General features: G+C 45.6%; 1 protein-coding gene and 1 long non-coding RNA gene across 4 annotated transcripts in view; one reads left to right on the top strand and one right to left on the bottom strand.

Annotated features, from left to right (window-relative positions):
- Window positions 1-4,713: 4,713 nt before the first annotated feature.
- The window catches only part of USP40 (ubiquitin specific peptidase 40), a 28,459-nt gene continuing 15,480 nt past the window's right edge, over window positions 4,714-17,692 (bottom strand). For 2 of the 3 annotated variants that reach the window (XM_068196668.1, XM_068196667.1), the window contains exons 15-32: window positions 17,582-17,652; window positions 16,407-16,726; window positions 15,820-15,946; window positions 14,785-14,842; window positions 14,440-14,493; window positions 13,943-14,031; window positions 13,442-13,528; window positions 12,954-12,990; window positions 12,419-12,483; window positions 12,249-12,323; window positions 11,723-11,849; window positions 10,541-10,635; window positions 9,293-9,411; window positions 8,747-8,812; window positions 8,313-8,523; window positions 8,094-8,189; window positions 7,250-7,344; window positions 4,714-6,744 (exon numbers count right to left, since the gene is read on the bottom strand). In XM_068196668.1, coding sequence (XP_068052769.1) covers window positions 6,639-6,744; window positions 7,250-7,344; window positions 8,094-8,189; window positions 8,313-8,523; window positions 8,747-8,812; window positions 9,293-9,411; window positions 10,541-10,635; window positions 11,723-11,849; window positions 12,249-12,323; window positions 12,419-12,483; window positions 12,954-12,990; window positions 13,442-13,528; window positions 13,943-14,031; window positions 14,440-14,493; window positions 14,785-14,842; window positions 15,820-15,946; window positions 16,407-16,726; window positions 17,582-17,652 — 1,898 coding nt within the window. In that variant the 3' untranslated portion in view covers window positions 4,714-6,638. Of the gene's footprint in view, window positions 6,745-7,249; window positions 7,345-8,093; window positions 8,190-8,312; window positions 8,524-8,746; window positions 8,813-9,292; window positions 9,412-10,410; window positions 10,446-10,540; window positions 10,636-11,722; window positions 11,850-12,248; window positions 12,324-12,418; window positions 12,484-12,953; window positions 12,991-13,441; window positions 13,529-13,942; window positions 14,032-14,439; window positions 14,494-14,784; window positions 14,843-15,819; window positions 15,947-16,406; window positions 16,727-17,581; window positions 17,653-17,692 lie in introns of those variants that run through there. The other variant, XR_011001027.1, reaches the window with a different exon arrangement.
- LOC137477495 (uncharacterized) lies at window positions 6,738-16,630 on the top strand. Its single transcript, XR_011001028.1, has 2 exons — window positions 6,738-7,382; window positions 13,900-16,630. It is a non-coding gene; the product is annotated as an uncharacterized lncRNA (long non-coding RNA).

Genomic DNA, 17,692 nt, shown 5'->3' on the forward strand with positions numbered 1-17,692 from the left:
CCGGCGTGCCCCGCGCGGCGCCGCCCGTTGCTAAGGGGCACCGCGGCCTTAGCAACCGGCCCGCCCCGCTCCGCCCTCAGGGCCTAAAACCGGGAAACAGCCCCGAAACAGCCTTAAAAACGGTGACAGCAGTCCCCAAAACCCGGAAACAACCTTAAAAACGATGACAACAGTCCCCAAAACCCTGGAAACAACCCTAAAATCCCTGGAAACAGCCTTAAAAACGGTGACAGCAGTCCCCAAAACCCTGGAAACAGCCTCAAAAACGGTGACAGCAGTCCCCAAAACCCTGGAAACAGCCTCAAAAACGGTGACAGCAGTCCCCAAAACCCTGGAAACAGCCTTAAAAACGGTGACAGCAGTCCCCAAAACCCTAGAAACAGCCTTAAAAACGATGACAACAGTCCCCTAAACCCTGGAAACAGCCTTAAAAACGGTGACAGCAGTCCCCAAAACCCTAGAAACAGCCTTAAAAACGATGAAAACAGTCCCCAAAACCCTGGAAACAGCCTTAAAAACGATGACAACAGTCCCCAAAGCCCTGGAAACAGCCTCAAAAACGGTGACAGCAGTCCCCAAAAGCCTAGAAACAGCCTTAAAAACGATGAAAACAGTCCCCAAAACCTCCGGAAACAGCCTTAAAAACGATGAAAACAGTCCCCAAAACCCTGGAAACAGCCTTAAAAACGATGAAAACAGTCCCCTAAACCCTGGAAACAGCCTCAAAAACGGTGACAGCAGTCCCCAAAACCTCCGGAAACAGCCTTAAAAACGATGACAACAGTCCCCAAAACCCTGGAAACAGCCTCAAAAACGGTGACAGCAGTCCCCTAAACCCTGGAAACAGCCTCAAAAACGATGAAAACAGTCCCCTAAACCCTGGAAACAGCCTTAAAAACGATGACAACAGTCCCCAAAACCCTGGAAACAGCCTTAAAAACGATGACAACAGTCCCCAAAACCCTGGAAACAGCCTTAAAAACGATGACAACAGTCCCCAAAACCCTGGAAACAGCCTCAAAAACGATGACAGCAGTCCCCAAAACCCTGGGAAAAGCCCCAAAACCCTGGAAACAGCCTTAAAAACGATGACAACAGTCCCCAAAACCCTGGAAACAGCCTTAAAAAAGATGACAACAGTCCCCAAAACCCTGGAAACAACCCTAAAATCCCTGGAAACAGCCTTAAAAACGATGACCACAGCTCCAAAATCCCCAAACCCAGCCCCAAAACCTCCGGGAACAGCCTTAAAAACGATAACAACAGTCCCCAAAACCCTGGAAACAACCCTAAAATCCCTGGAAACAGCCTTAAAAACGATGACAGCAGTCCCCAAAACCCTGGAAACAACCCTAAAATCCCGGGAAACAGCCTTAAAAACGATGACAGCAGTCCCCAAAACCCTGGGAAAAGCCCCAAAACCCTGGAAACAGCCTTAAAAACGATGAAAACAGTCCCCAAAATCCTGGGAAAAGCCGCAAATCCCTGGAAACAGCCTTAAAAACGATGACAACTGTTATAAACGCCAATCACTTGGTTTTTAAAATTCTAAAAGTTTAATAATAATAAAATGGTTATAAAAATAGTAATACAATTAGAGTAATGAAAATTTAGAGTTAGGACAATTACAAGACAATGAAAAGCAAAGAATTACGGGCGTCCGGATGCTCTCGGGCACTTAAGCCCGATAAGCATGCCTTGTGAACAAAGGAATAATCTTTAAAAGCAATAGCCTGTTGCATATTCATACATCTCATACATGATGCATAAATTCCTTGCAAATTAAGAACTTTTCTAGGTTTGTCAACTTCTTCCCTTTAGTCCTGGTGGTTCCATAAAGACGGAGATTAGGTGGAAGAATGTTTGTCTTTTTCCGATAAGGAGGCAGTAATTCTTTATGGGCCCCCATCACTGGCATCTCTGTGTGAAGAGATTCTTCATTATCTCATCTCTTGCTTGAGCTAGTAAAAAAAAAACCCCACCTACATAGGCTCTATTTTAACTACAAAACTACATTTACCATACTAATAAAATGTTAATACAGCACTTCTAATCAATATAACATAATACATATAGTATTCAATTTAATATTTGCGAAAAGCCAATCATAAAATATGCATTTTTCACAACAACAGTCCCCAAAATCCTGGGAAAAGCCCCAAAACCTCCGGAAACAACCCCAAACCCACCATAAACAGCCCCAAAATCCCTGGAAACGGCCCCCAAAACCCCAGAAACAGCCCCAAACCCTTGGAAACAGCCCTAAAACCTCTGGAAACAGCTCCAAAAACCCCAAAAAGAACCATAAAACCCCAGAAACAGCCCAATAATCCCTGGAAACAGCCCCCTAAAGCCCATAAACAGCCCCAAATCCTGGAAACAGCCCCAAATCCCCCATAAACAGCCCCAAAACCCCAGAAATAGCCCCCAAATCCCTCCAAACAGTCCCCTAAACTCCAGAAACAGCCCCAAACCCTTGGAAACTGCCCCAAATCCCCCATAAACAGCCCCAAATCCCCCAGAAATAGCCTCAAATCCCTCCAAACAGCCTCCTAAACCCCAGAAACAGCCCCAAACCCTTGGAAACTGCCCCAAATCACCCATAAACAGCCCCCAAACCCCCAGAAATAGCCTCAAATCCCTCCAAACAGCCTCCTAAACCCCAGAAACAGCCCCAAACCCTTGGAAACTGCCCCAAATCCCCTATAAACAGCCCCCAAACCCCCAGAAATAGCCTCAAATCCCTCCAAACAGCCTCCTAAACCCCAGAAACAGCCCCAAATCCTTGGAAACCGCCCCAAATCCCCCATAAACAGCCCCCCAAATCCTTGGAAACCGCCCCAAATCCCCCAGAAACAGCCCCAAACCCTGGAAACAGCCCCAAAATCCCTCAAAACAGCCCCAAAACCGTGCCCCCCACCCCTCAGCGCAACAGGCAGTGAATAAAATGTATTAGGGAGAGATGCTGTGTGTCCGCGGGACGGGAATCAGAGCGGGAAAAGTTGTTGGTAGTTTTGTGGGTTTTTTTTTTTGCTTCATCACTAAGAGGTGACTCTGTGGGACCCAACACAAGAGAAACAGGGACTGCGTGGAGCAAACCCGGAGAGCAGGGAGATGCTGCAAGGCTGGAGCCAGGCTGGCAGAGCTGGGGGTGCTCACCTGGAGAGAAGGATCCAGGGAGAGCTCAGAGCCCTTCCAGGGGATAAAGGGGCTCCAGGAGAGCTGGAGAGGGACTGGGGACAAGGCATGGAGGAACAGGACATGGGGAATGGTTTCCACTGCCAGAGGGCAGGGATGGATGGGATCTTGGGCAGGAATTGTTCCCTGGGAGGTGCTGGCAGTTTTCCCAGAGCAGCTGTGGCTGCCCCTGGATCCCTGGGAGTGTCCAAGGCCAGGCTGGACAGGGCTTGGAGCAGCCTGGGACAGTGGGAGGTGTCCCTGCCATGGCAAGGGGGTGTCACTGGATCACCCACTCTGTTCCAACCCACACCCTTGGAAAGGAAGGTTCAGATTTGGGAATGAAAGGAGGCATTACAAAACAAATCGATCTGGTGTTCGTGCAGGCAAGGAAATTTTTCCAGCAAAAAGGAAATAGACACTCCTATACCAAGAGGGTAATTTCACCTGGGCTCCTGGCAGCAGGTGCTCGAGGGAAACGCATTTTACCTTCCCCCCTAACCCACCGACACTGAGGTTCCCAGACAGGCTCCGACTCCAGGACCTGGTGATCCTGGGAAGAACAGGAGGTGTTGACAGCTTCCACATCCCAGGCCAGCAGAAGAAGTCTCAGAGGAAGCAAGAAGACTGGGAAGAAGCTGCTCTGGGAAGGAGGGATGTTTATTTTGGGTTTGTGTGGTTTATCTGGGTTTTTTCACTCTCTAGGAAGCATCTGAGATGCCTGAGGAGGGATCTCGGGGAGTGGGGGGAATTAAAATTTGGCCTCATCAGCTCATTTTCCCGCAGAGGCACCCCAAGGAAGCACAGCTCCATTTAACTGAAGAAGCAAAAGCCACGACCTGGGCTTCACCACCGTCACAGGGAAGGATTTCTTCCCAATATCCCCGCTAAACCTCTTGGAAATGCCATGAACTCTGCACCACGCCTGTCAGGAAGGATGCTGAGAGAAGTGTAGGAATCTTTCAGCTCAACTCTGGGAGATTTCCCTTTACCTGGAAACCCCCAGTCTCCAGGTCCAGAATCCCAGAAAGGTCTGAGCAAGCTGGGATGAGGCAGATGACCAAAAAGAAAAAAAAAAAACAACAAAACCCTAAAAATAATTAATTTCCCAGAAAGTGGCTTAGTAGTCTCTAGAAGCCAATTGCTAATTTCAGTCAAAACCTGTTGCTCAAAATAACCAGTCCAAACAACTCATTAAAATTGGGATAAACAAAAAAATTCCAAGGCTTTTTCTAAGTCTAGGGCATCAGAGTGGTTTTGTGTCCTGATGGAGGAACCTTCCCTGCCATCCTCAGTGCTTTCCCCACAGGGATTGGAAACACAGGACAAAACAAAGCTGCTCCTGCACTCAGAGCCCTGAGCCAGGACCAAGCCAGGAGCCTCAGGAAAAGACAACAGCCACAAGGAATGGGGGAATCTCCCCCAGAGATGGGAATGTTGGTTCAGGAACGCTGGAAGATTAACGCTAATTAATACTCATGTCAGAAACCAGTTTGTGCCATTCCCAACCAGTCAGACATCCACAGACAACCCAACTAGGCAGATAAAAATGACATTTTATTTTGTGAAGAACACTTGAAAAATAAAGATGAAAGCTCTTCCAAGGCTTTGCAAATAACCATCAGAACCCACAGAGTCAAAGACTCCGTTTTCAAAAGGTTTCCTCTCCCCAGCCCCGTTTTCCATGAACTCCCTCATTGTGGAATGGCCCACAAGAGTTTCAAGGAGGAAAAAAAATGCATTTTGAGCCAACATTAGAAATAATCCAAGATTGGTTCAGTGCAGGTGCTGCTACATTACACTTGAACAAAGGCACAAAATTCCCACTTGGAGTTTGCATTTCGATTTCTCCAAACTTGGTGTTCTCGGGGAGAGACCAGAGTCATTCAAGAGAGGAAGGCTGAGCTCAGTCCAGCTCTCCAGCAGGAACCAGAGGAACTGAAGTGACAGCAAAAAAAATCCATTGGGCTGGAACCATGTGGGAACACAAACCTTTGGAATCAGCACCTCTGACCCCTGCTGTAAACCCAGGCTCCCAAGAACACCTGATATGGAAAGAAGGCAACACAAATTAAGATGGGAAAACATCCACTGCCCTTCCCTCGGGCAGAAAATGTATCCATGAAACTGGGATTTCAGGATCCAATTGAGTGAGGACATTAACAGCCCCTTCTGCAGAGCATCAGACCCAAAAGCACAGGAGTACCTGCTGAATTCTAAAGATATGCAGAGAAATAAAAATTAATTGTGTGTTTCATGGTGCTTTTCAGTTTGTTTTCTTTTTTTTTTTTTTTTTGCTGCTAGCAGAGTGTCAGTTTTTATCTTTCTGCTGTCTGAAATGCCAGAGTAGTGTTAAGCTATAAAAGATACATGAAAAATCTAACATTAGCCAAAAATTGAGGAATCTGCTCAACTGGCAGCTCCTACTACATACAGCAAATAGGTCAAATACTTACTGCAGCCCCCAAAAGCAAACTTGTGTTTTTTCCTGTCATTATTGCAGATTTAATTCAGGATAATCAGGCTCACTTTGGAGTTAATACTTCAGAGCCTTTGACCTGGAGCCCAGCTCAGTGAGCTGCTCAAAATCAGCTCAGGACACCAAGAGAAACAGGTTCTCCAATGTAACAGAGTATCAGAACAGCTGGAAAGATGAGAAATGAGGAAAATTCCTCTGAAGAGGAGCACTGAAAATAAATGCCTTTTTCCTGAGTACAGTAAAACCCACTGAAGATCAAACATTGGATCTGTCCATTTCTTCCAACCGTTTTGCCTGTTAATGAAGTTCAGGGACAACAAAAATGCCCTAAGAAATTGCAAAATTAAGTTTATGGGCAACAACTGAAGCCAGAAACTTCAAAATCTAAGATTACCTCCCTGTTGTTCCAGATCACAAAATGTCTCCAGGTTTTACATCTTGACAGATGCTGGACTTGTTATTTTTCAGCCAATTTCCTACACTTTGCTCAGAGATTTCCACATTGCCTTCATTCTTAGGGCTGACTCCAGCTCCTACAGACCTAGCTTTAAAGATAAAGTGAGAAAAGCCAATTCTGTTATCAGCAGCAACTTCAGTGATCAGAGATAGGAAAAAATTCTAAAAAGAGATGATTATGACTGCATTAAATCTCAGTAGTGATGGTGCAGGAGGTCAGATCTGACCCAACAAAGCATTTTGGGTGGTTAAAAAAGAGTCATTGAGGGGTTCAATATATTAATCCTTTTCCTCCTCCATAAAGTGCATTTACTCAGCCTGAGAGTAAGTACCACACTGAGAAAGGGACCTTAAAGCACTTCCCCAAGAGAGAGCAGAAGAAACTCAAGAGTTATCCTGAATCCTACAGCCACTTTGTGCCTCAGGGATCCTTGAAGACACTTTGGGAAAGCCCCTCTTGCTGCTGGAGCTGAGGCCCTGCAGGCCAGGTTAGTACAGGGTGGTGTGGGCAGAGCAGCTCCTGGTGCTATCTGAAAACCCCCACGCTGATGGAAAGAGCCACTTCTGGTTTGCGGGGCTTTGTGTGGAGCTTCTCCTCGGGGAAAAGGGGATCCTGGACACGCTCCTGGCGGCTGGAAAACAGAAATAACCTGGTTAATGTTCAGTGCTGGGCCTTAGCAGGGTGAGCCTGGCCTGAACTCTGAGTTCCAGTGAGCTGTGAAAACAGCCCGTGCAAGGCCAAGCCAGCCAAGGGTTCATGTTCATCTCCACAGTGTGTTCCAGGAGACAAAACCATGGGGCTCAGTGGAAGAACACTGAGAGCCAGGAGATTGGATCATCCAAGTGCTCCCTTCAGGATTACTGGAACTGTGTGCTCTGACAGCAGCCAGCTACCACTGGCCTCAAAAATTATCCAATTAGGCTGAATCATGGAATGGTTTGGATTTCAAGGGACCTTAAGGACTACCCAGTGCCACCCCCTGCCATGGGCTGGGACACCTTCCACTATCTCAGTTGCTCCAAACCCCGTCCAACCTGGCCGTGGACACTTCCAAGGATGGGGCAACCATGGCTGCTCTGAAAAGCAGCAAGCACTTTGCATATTTCTAAAGAAAAATGAAACTAAATGCTCACTACCTTTTCCTCTTTTCCAGAGCCAGCTGCCTATGCTTCTCTTTCCCAATGTCGTCCCTGACGGTGCTGAAGTCCTTGGTGTCATCAAGGAGAAGGTTCTGTTATGAAAAAGGATTGGAGAGATCAAAGTCAGAAGGTCCAACTATTTCCCAGCTGTTCCTCGACTGACACAATACATTTCCAGATTGTTTCTTTTGTCTAGTTTTGCACTGATTAATTACAAGTTCATTACAATTGCAATGGTTTGAGTTGGGAGATATTGAAGATCATCCAGTACCGCCCCTGCCATGGGCAGGGACACCTTCCACTATCCCAGGTTGCTCCAAGCCCTGTCCAACCTGGCCAGGAACACTTCCAGGGATGGATTTCTTCCAATAGGCTAAAACAGCAGGACAGGACATCACATTTTTCTCCTACTGCTCTAAAACCCAGCCAGAATGTTCTTTCCTTCTAACTAAGCCTGATTGCTAGCTCAGAGCTCAATGCTGGGTAATTCCTTTTCACACCATAAAATAGAACTGTCAAAGTTCAGTAACCCATAATATGTAACAGTTTGTGTCTATAATGTGATTTTGAAAGGGCATTTCCTTGGATTTTACTCAGAATTTGAAAAAAAAAAAAAACAAGTCAAAAAATGAGGGCAAGAAGAAATGATCCAGGAGAAAAAGGAAAAGCAGTAGCAGCAAGAAATTTCCTATCAACACAACGCATTGTCCAAACCCACATCCCAGTACTCCCAGAAATGCAGCAGGATGAGAGAAAACCAGAAAGAAATGAAGGGGACGTTGCAGAGGGGACATTGCCTGAACCTGATGCTCGTGCAACAATTAAATCCAGGGAAATTTACCTTCACCCCAATGATGTCTCCATCCTTCAGGTGGTAAGGTGCTGACTGCAAACTTGCCTGCTTTTTCCTCCTTTTCCTCTTGGAGATTTGCTGTGTCTGAACAAAATCAAAGCAGAAGAGTTTGGAATTCTCCTTAAATTCAATCCCTAAGGAACTGCAGCCCAAACCAACACATGCTCCTCTCCAACAGCTGTTGGATTCCGTCACTCCAGATCTTACCCAGTTAGATATTGGCAGCCACTCAAATCTCTCAGGGAAGTATTTGGCTATTTCAATTTTATCTACAGGCAGACAATAGTAAGAAGCCACTCTCTGCCTCAGAGCCCAGGTTGTGCATTCCTTGGAGATATCCCACACCAAATCCTGGGAGTTGAAGTAGTCCCTCTCTCCTGGTATTCCCATCTGGACTCGCAGCAGCAGCTCCTGGGGGCTGGCAGCAGGATGAGAGAATGGAAATTCTTGTGAGCCATGCTTTCAGAATTCCCAGCTTTCCCCTCCTCCTGCCCTCCCTCACTTTGTTTGTAGAAAACAATAAACAACTTCCAAGGTTTTCCCACATCCTGAGAGCCCTGAAGTCAAAAGCTGCTCAGTGATGGCTTCCCTCAAATGCAGAGCCGTAAGAAACAAGAGAAATAAAGATCTTGATCTCTTACCCCAAATTCTCTTCTTCTTGCAAGGGTTCTATGCAGATTTCCACTCTGGCACCCAGCCTGTAGTCACTGAAAACAGAACAGAGATTGTCTACGTGGCTCTGGAGCTGGGCTAGGAGAGTTGGGAGTGGTCACCTGCAGGAGAGAAAAGCTCCAAGGAGACCTCAGAGCCCCTTCCAGTGCCTGAAGGGTCTCCAGGAAAGCTGAAGAGAGACTGGAAAAGGGCTGGAGGGACTGAACAAGGGGGGATGGCTTTCCCATTGCCAGAGGGCAGGGATAGATGGGATATTGGGAAAAATTCCTCCCTGTGAGGGCAGTGAGGCCCTGGCACAGGGTGCTCAGAGCAGCTGTGGCTGTCTCTGGATCCCTGGGAGTGTACAAAGCCAGGTTGGAGGGGCTTGGAGCACCCTGGGATAGTGGACGGTGTCCCTGCCCATGGCAAGGGTGGGACTACGCATCTTTAAGATCCTTTACAACCCAGATTGAGCTGATGAATTTCCTACAGTCCATCCCAGATCCAGCCTGTTGCACATTCCCCAGGAAACCCACCTGAGTCTCCTCTTGTTGTCCCGTAGGAGCTTCCCGGGGCGTTTGCTGTCCACTGTCCAAGCTCTGAGGAATGAGGGCAGGGGCACAAGCTGCTCCTGGCAGCAGGGTAAGGTCAGAGCCTGAAAAACAGAAATACTTTGTCAATTTTAGCAGCCAGTCTCCCTGGGAAAATAGAAAACCACTGGATTAACTCTCAAAAAAGAGGGCAAGGTATTGAGATTTATTCCACACCAGCTGTTGCTGGTGGCTATGAGCAAAATACGTCTCAACCTCAAAGGGAGCTGGATTTCCTTCCCTCTCAAGAATTCTCAACTCAACTTCCATTTCCAAAGTACCCAATTTCTTTTTTTAACCAAAATTTGAATATCTGGGAGGGAATGAGGCTGTTGTAATCGTTGCCCCAGTCTCCAGCCAAGTGCTGAGCTCCTCTAAGCCCTTGCCAAGGACACAACACTTGCCATGCTCAGCCAGTTCTCCTTGATCAAGCTGCAAACAGTTCTCCATAGCAGTAGCCTGGAAGAGCCCAAAACTGAAGTCATACCCAAAAATAAGTGTTGGTATGGAGCAGAATCGGGTGAGAGGTCCTTCCCCATGCAGTTCAAGTAGAACAATCCGTGTGCTTAAACCACACAGAGCCTTTTGGTAGGACTGGGTTACCCATTTTTGTGAGTTTGGGGTGGGTTTTGGGTTCAGTTTTTTCTTTTGGGGTGTTTTGCTTGGTTTGGTTTTTAGTATATTAAACCATACAAAGGTATTTTAGCTTCTGGCTAAACAAAATGAGACAGACCTTCCTGGCTGACAAACCTGTGCAGCCCAAAGCAGTTCTTCACTCATCAGATTCCACATACAGAAATTAAAAAAAAAAAAAAAAAGATGCAGAAAACTGATATGGGAACAATGTGGAAATGGCAAAGTGGCTTTTTAGGAGGTGCTTGTTATGTGTGTGCTTCCCATGGAGAGATTTTACACTGAAATAAAGACAAAAGCTGCCAGGCAGAGCTTCAGCTGATGTGCAACCAGGCTCCCTCAGGCCAGGACACGTGACAGGGAGGATGGGGACACCAGGGACACTAAGGAAGTGTCTGAGCTACGTGCTCCAGCTGCCTCTTGGTACTTACCAGTGACCATGGCATAAACACCATGGCACAACAGACTGGAGACAGGGGAAAAGGAAATAAAAAAGAGCTGTTAATAGAGCTCGAGTCATCACAGAGCTGCTGCACAGTCCAACACAGGAGAACATCTAACCTGCATCTTCAGATCTTCCAGAGAGGCCTCTCCTGCTATCTCTATCCTGCCAGCATAACAGAGATCCAGGCCTGGGTGGGTGGGTTCCGGTGAAGCTTTGAAGAGGGGGGAGAGGGAGGAGGAAGAAACAAATAACAGAAGAGTCAACGTGATTTGTATAGTCCTGAGAGATAACAGTCACTTCATGGTCACAGTTCACTGAGAAGGAGTCTGGAGTCCACTTAGAGTATCCAGGAATCCCAGACTGGTTTGAGTTGGAAGGGACCTTAAAGGTCACATCATTCCAACCCCCTCCCATGGCCATGTCCAGCACACAAAATATATCCTGGTAATTCCAAACAGTTCCTATACAGATCCTATACTGCAAATTTCAGAACTAGGAGCAGTTATTGCCATTGAGAAACAGGGTTACTTATTGGTTAAACCTTCTGCAAGCAATGCTAAATTGCTCTTAGCTCCACTACTGGAATCAACAGGGGGAAAAGTGAAACTCAGAAAAAGTTTGAGGCAGAAGGAGAAAAATGCAAAGAAAACTTCTACAAGGGGAGTGGTCCTGCCCTGCAGCACAACTCAGCACCAGAGGAATAATAATTTTAACAAAAAATGAAAAATCAATTTGTTCCCCATTTTCTAATTCTCTTATTTTCAATTCAATTTCTTCTCCCTTTTCAACCCCCACTTGATTTTGCTGCCCTGGCTGGTTTTGGATTTGACTTTCAGGAGAGCAAACAGTTAAAACACTGCATTTAAGGTCTTTGATACTATGCAAACTTTACCTATCCTTCCTTTTACAGCTTCCCAAAAAGCAACACAGCCTGAAGGGAATTCATTGTGCCTTCAGGAGTCTGGAACTTGAAGCCAATCACATCTGTGCTCATGAAGGAGATGCTTTACACTGCTGTCACTGCCTTCAGGACAAAGACTGACAAATAAAGAGCCCCTGCTATAAAATTCAGTGGTGTTTTGAGCCAATCCATCTGAGGAACATCCCTACAATAGGATTATCCAGCATTTATGTCCAAAACTGCATCTGTCTCCTGAGTGGTCCATTCACCATAACCTTGATGCAACTCATGCAGCCCTTCCTACGTTTCAGAAAGGTTTTTAAGCTTTGGATTAAAATTTGGGTTTGACTTAAAGAGCAACCACAGACGATTCCTTTCAAAGCTTGGCCAAGCTCACCTGCTGCAGCAGACACCTGCAAAGCCTCCATCTTCCAGGTGATCCCATTCACCTGGTCTTGTGCATTCTCTCCATGTTTCTTATGGTTTGAAGGCTTCAGCCACCAGATGGGGATTTTCAGGAAGCCCTGGAACAGAAAATAGCAGGTGGCTCCTCAAGTGTTGTGTGCAGACAAGGTGAAATTTCACCTTTAGCACAGGAAGAGAGAAAAGATTTGTTTAAACTAAACTTTTGGAACAGGCTGCCCAGCACGAAGTCACCACTCCTGGAAGTGTCCAAAGAATTTGTGGGTGTGGCAGCTGGGGATGTGATTTAGTGGGGAACACGGTGGTGGTGCAAAAATAATGATGCCACAATTTTGAGAGACAACCTGTTCAGGGCCATGTTGGACAGGGACTGGAGCAACCTAGGATAGTGGAAGGTGTCCCTGCCATGGCAGAGTGGCACTGGATGGGCTTTAAGGTCCCTCCCAACCCAAGCCACTGTGAGATTCCAAGTCTCCAGACACTGCCCTCTCTCCTTTTACCTTTTCTGGAAGCTTTCCTTCAGTTATAACCAAAGTGTCTCCTCTGCAAATATTGAGTTCCTTCAGGGTGGCATTCTGCAGGAAGAGAAAGCACAGGATCCCTGTCAGCCCACAGCTGCCTTTCTCCCCAGGGAGCAAAGAACTGATGGATTAAATCAGGCTCCTCTTACTTCCTGACTTAATGCTTCCCCTGCCTCGTAGCACCAGTCAAGCCTTCTCAAATGCCAGTTGTCACCTACCAAAACCAAAAAAGATACACACAGAAAACTAATCAGTCAATAACACCAGCGTGGGAAAATATTACAAAACTCTTCAGAAGTGTCAAGGGTCCTTTTTCTTTTGTTCTTTATTTTTATTTGCTTTTTAAACACTACTCTGGCTAAATGAATTATCACTTTCACCTTCCCCAGACCTTTTGCTGTACGAAAATAATCTTTTATTTGCACAGATCTCCCTTCCTCACCTATCTAATTATTTTCCCTGGTTTCAGAGGAGAGAAGGAATTCTCATGTGTCAAATTATCATTTGAATCTATGACAAGCTCTTTAAAATAAGAACAATATTATAAAAACTTCATGTTTAGAATTCTTTCCTCTCCTATTACAATAACACAGATTACTGAAAAAACTTACAAGGTTTAGGGAAGGAAAACCTGACTTAAAAATAGTAAAAAATTCCTTTAAAAATGTAAGTAACACAACTAACCTGATAATCCTGATTTCTCCAGCATTAAATTGAGACACTGAAAGAAGAAACACAGGATGAGAGTTGTGTCAATGCTGAGGCTAGGAAATAAATTTTTCAGCAAACCTATGTTAGAATTTTCTGACATAAAGAATGACTGCTGGTCAATTCTTAAAACAATGTAATTAGATAGACAAGATGTATTTGGGCTATATATTAAACCCTTCATGGATGAGATGGCTTGCAGGCAAAAAATTCACCACATCAGCTGAGTCAGCTTTCCCAAGCTGGTAAAAAATGAAATGTGTGCTGTCAGTTTGTTCCTTTACTTGAACAAATTCTGCCCCAGAGTTTGCAGATGCACCTTTAAAAAAAAAAAAAATCTGCAAATTCAACTGAACTGGTAGCACCAGAGTTGCCTTGATTCTATGCATGGCTCTTCCCAACTTCTCTGCCTCCAGGTCTCTGTAAGGAATGTTGTTCAGGAGCTTGGGAGCAGCCAGCCTTACCTCTCTGACAGAGGCAGTCTCCTCCACAACTATCTCCATCTCAGGGCTGCAGCTTTGGTCACTCCCAACCATGAAGTACAGGAAGAGCTGAAAATCCAAAAGCAAACTATCAGAATAAATATGGAAGTGTAAGAACAATTCCTGTGGCAAAAATGTCATCAAAAAGCACTAAAATGGCACCAAAAAATGACACCCAAAGATAGTTGAGTTATGGCCATCAGCAGATCCTCATTAGCCACCACTGGTCTCTAGAAATGCACAACTACTCCTCCCCCTGCACATCAAGGCCAGGTTGGATAGGGCTTGGAGCATCCTGGGATATGCTGCCCATGGCAAGGCATGGAATTGGATGAGCTTTAAAATCCCTTCCAACCCAAACCATTCTGGGATCCTGGGATATTTACAATTTGCACATTCCAAGAGCAATATGCCCCCTTTTTTTCCTTTATTCTCCTAAGGAAAGTCCCTGCACCAGGCTCCTCCCATCCCACACTGCTGTACCTGAGTGGAAGTTGGAGCTTTCCCACGGCACAGCCCCAGCAAGCTTCCCATCTTAAGTTCTGCTTCCTTGACTGTGTAATCCTCAGGCACTTCAGGGAGGACAAATAAAAACATCAATTTTATCATCCTCAGAGCAAGCTAAAACTCTTCAGTGCTCTCTGGAGAGCTTGTTCAGCCCTGACAGCAGATCTGTGAGTCTCCTATGAGGAAAACAAAGGCATGGAGAGCTCCCAGAGTCAGGAGCACAGGTGGATTAGGGATGTAAGCAATAAAACCAAGCTGAACATTTCAGTTTAACCCTTATCTTTGTATTGGTACTTTTAATTAACTTTAAAACTGGGAAAAAAAAAACCACAAACCCACAGTTTAACAGGTTCAGTTAAGCCTGGAATCAGTGGAGTTATGTATGGGTAACTCCTCCCAGGAAAGGACAAACAGAGGCTCAAAATCTCCCCTGGGAGTTTCTTACAGAACAGTGATTCAATAAATCAATTTACCTGGAGACAGAAGTTTCCCATTACCACTAACAGGTCTAAGACAGCTCTCGTTTGCTGCAGCAAAAAGGGCAGGAAAGAGAGAGGTATTAAGTCATTCAAATAGGAATAAAACAGGAATTCGGCTCAGAATTTCAGACAAGTAACACCTTTAGGATTCATTACAACAGGTTTATCTCAAGGTCTCCCTCTGTGACACCAAAAATACAACTGGAAAGAGACTCCTCGAGGCTCCATCAACAATCTCAGTTTTTGTTCTTTTACTGAAAGGGAAATTCTACCACTAAACCCACTCAAAAGCCAGTAAATTGTAACATTAGCAAACTGATAAAGCAGCTGAACACGTACCCAGCTCCTCCTGCAGCTGAAGCTCCCGGATCGCTTTCATTTTGATATCTGACATCACCTAAAAGACAGGGACATTAAAAGGGATATCAACACCTCCAGCCTGGAATGCCACCAACACCCCTCCCTGCTTCTTCAAGTGCCAGTGCACAACGATAATCCTTCCCCTCTCTTTTAGCTCTGGTTACTGACACCATCTCAAACTTCCATTTACAGGGTGGTCCAAAGACAAGTATTTGACTATCCCAGATTGAAAAAAAGCAAGATGTATTCTATTTGCCATCTGTATGGCAGTTGTCTTGTGTGAAGTGGGCAGTTGTTCCTAATCTCTTCCACAATCAATCCTCCCTCCGGAAAGACATCTGCTGATAGTGGGCCACTGCAAGACTGAAAAGAACTGTAACATGCCATTGTGAGATGCTCCGCCCAGAGGGAGGAGCCAAGCATTCCTACCTGGATATAATCTTGAGTTTCTGGAACACCAGCAGGGCTTTTCCTGCACTGGATTTCCCAGAGGAACAGCTGCCTCTTCCACTGCCTCTTCAGAGGAAGACTGCACCCTTTTCCACAAGATCACTTCTCCAACAGAACCACACCTGACACTCCGGGAGGACTGCAGCCACAGTTCCAATTGGACTGCTACCAACACCCTGTCCACCAGGGTGTCAGGTTGTATTCTGACTCTGTCTGTGTTGTTTTAGTTCACTGCATTGTTTATTTTATCTGTTATTTTCTTCCCTAATAAAGAACTGGTATTCCTGCTCCCATATTTTTGCCTGAGAGCCTCCCTTAATTTCAAATTTATATTTCGGATGGAAGGGGTCTACATTTTTCCATTTCAGGGGCAGACACCTGTCTTTCCAAACCAAGACATTGACACTAAAACACTGCACTGGTTTAAGCTACCTGCAAATACCCCAGGGACTGTAACTGAGCTCAACACCAATTTCAGCAGGGAAAAGCTTCATCCCTGAGGCTACATCGAATGAGCTGGGCCAAGTAGAGTGGCCAAGCTGTTCAGGAGAGCAGAGTCCTTACCGTTTCAATAGTGGCAGTTATTTTAACGTGTTTCTCCTCCTCTTCCACCCCACAGAAGTTTTTCACTTGGAGCCAGCTGATGTCATAGGTGAAGGCAGTCAAATTCCCACTTGCCACGTTGACAAAGCTGTGGGAATCAGCAGTGCAAAGACAGTCAGAGACAGGAAAACTAAACACTGGCAGGGTTACATCACTCACCAGCACAGCTCCCAAATAAACGGATGATGCCAAAGTTGTTCATAGTGATGGCATCTCACAGAGCAGAGGCCTCAGGGAGCACAGAGCATCATGAGACCACAGATTTGCCCCTGGCAGCTTTGGATTCACTGAACATGAGTTGTTCCCACCAGGTTTTTCTCCTTTTACAAGTGCAAATCAAAGGTTGTGACTGGTGCTGCATTTTGAGGGCAAGAAAAATCTAACAGCTGATAAGTAACTGGTCTCCAAAACTTAAGATGAAAGCACTTGTATTTGTAAGCTTAAAGTGATAATTACAAGAATATATGCTTTTAGTATAATTTGAACTAAAAGGTTTTTTGCCAAAATTATTTTTTTTGTTTAATTACAATCATAATCAAAAACGTTACCTCTGGTCATGGCTGTCTAAAATCAGCAGAGAGCACCCGTCCCTGAGTCCAACACTTCGGACTGTTTCCTTCATGTCTTCCTCATGGAAAACTTCCCAGTTCTTGGCTTCTGTGTCTGCTCCTGAGCCGTTTTTGAGGATGATGCCCCCGGCTGGAGCCAAGGCAGAGTGCAGCTGTGCCAGGCTGGTGCTGCAGGAGAACACGTGCTGGGCCTCGCTGAAGTGCTGCCCCTTGCCGCCCTCATTGTGCTCGGCCAAGCGAAGCACGTTGAGCACCACGGGCTCGTGCTCAGGGCCCGCCAGCACCTTTGTGCCTCCAACCTGAGGGAAAGCAGGAAGGAATGCCAGCTTTATGGGGGGGCTGATCCAGAAAATACAGGAGAGACTGGGCAGGGAGAAAATTGAGACCAAAGCACACGTGCTCCCCTCACAAACAAACTTCCTCGGACCAAATTTGTACTGAACAAAAAGAGTAACCCACAGGTGATGGGAAGAGAGAGAAGAATGTTATCCAGAGAAGCTGTGGCTGCCCCTGGATCCCTACAAGTGTCCAAGGCCAGGCTAGACAGGGCTTGAAGCAACCTGGGATAGTGGAAGGTGTCCTTGTCCATGGCAGGGACACCTTAAGTCCCTTCCCAAACCATTCCATGGTAAGCAACTGGGAAACCAGTGGACACTTGGCAAAATCTAGAACACAGGAATTTAGCCCCTCAGGACATTAAAGAATTACCCAAATGTGACTGAACATTGTGGCTTTGTATTTTAAAAGCTTGATCTTCCTGATATTCAACCTAAATTCAACCTAAACTCCTTGCTGAAAAAAGTTTAATGACACAAAAGCTGCAATAGAAAAAACTATACCAAAAATAAAACCAAGATGAAAACAACTCTGTTACTACATGTTTGGGTGGTTTTGTTTCGTTTGGAGTAATTTTTTTTGTGAATGCCAATATAAAATGGATACTTTTACAATAAAAATAATTTAAAAGTATAATTTTATTCCGCTAGAGATACAGAATAAAATGCTGTGCTTCACAGCCGCTTCCAGGTTAAGCAGAAGCCTTAATATTAAAAGGAAGATGAAAAAACTACAAAAGCAGCACAGGATTTCTAGGAGACCTTGCAAAGTCAAATCTCTTCAGAGATGACAAGGAAGGAAGTGCTTGGTTCCTTTACCTCTTTCCCATTCCAGACGAAGATGTCTGCTCCATCAGCCAGCCCAATGCCATCCAGGGTCAGCTCATTTCCTAAAAAACAGGAGCAAATCATCAAGTTCTTCCTCCCCAC

This window comes from Anomalospiza imberbis, chromosome 7 (genome assembly GCF_031753505.1).
Source record: "Anomalospiza imberbis isolate Cuckoo-Finch-1a 21T00152 chromosome 7, ASM3175350v1, whole genome shotgun sequence".
NCBI lineage: Eukaryota > Metazoa > Chordata > Aves > Passeriformes > Viduidae > Anomalospiza > Anomalospiza imberbis.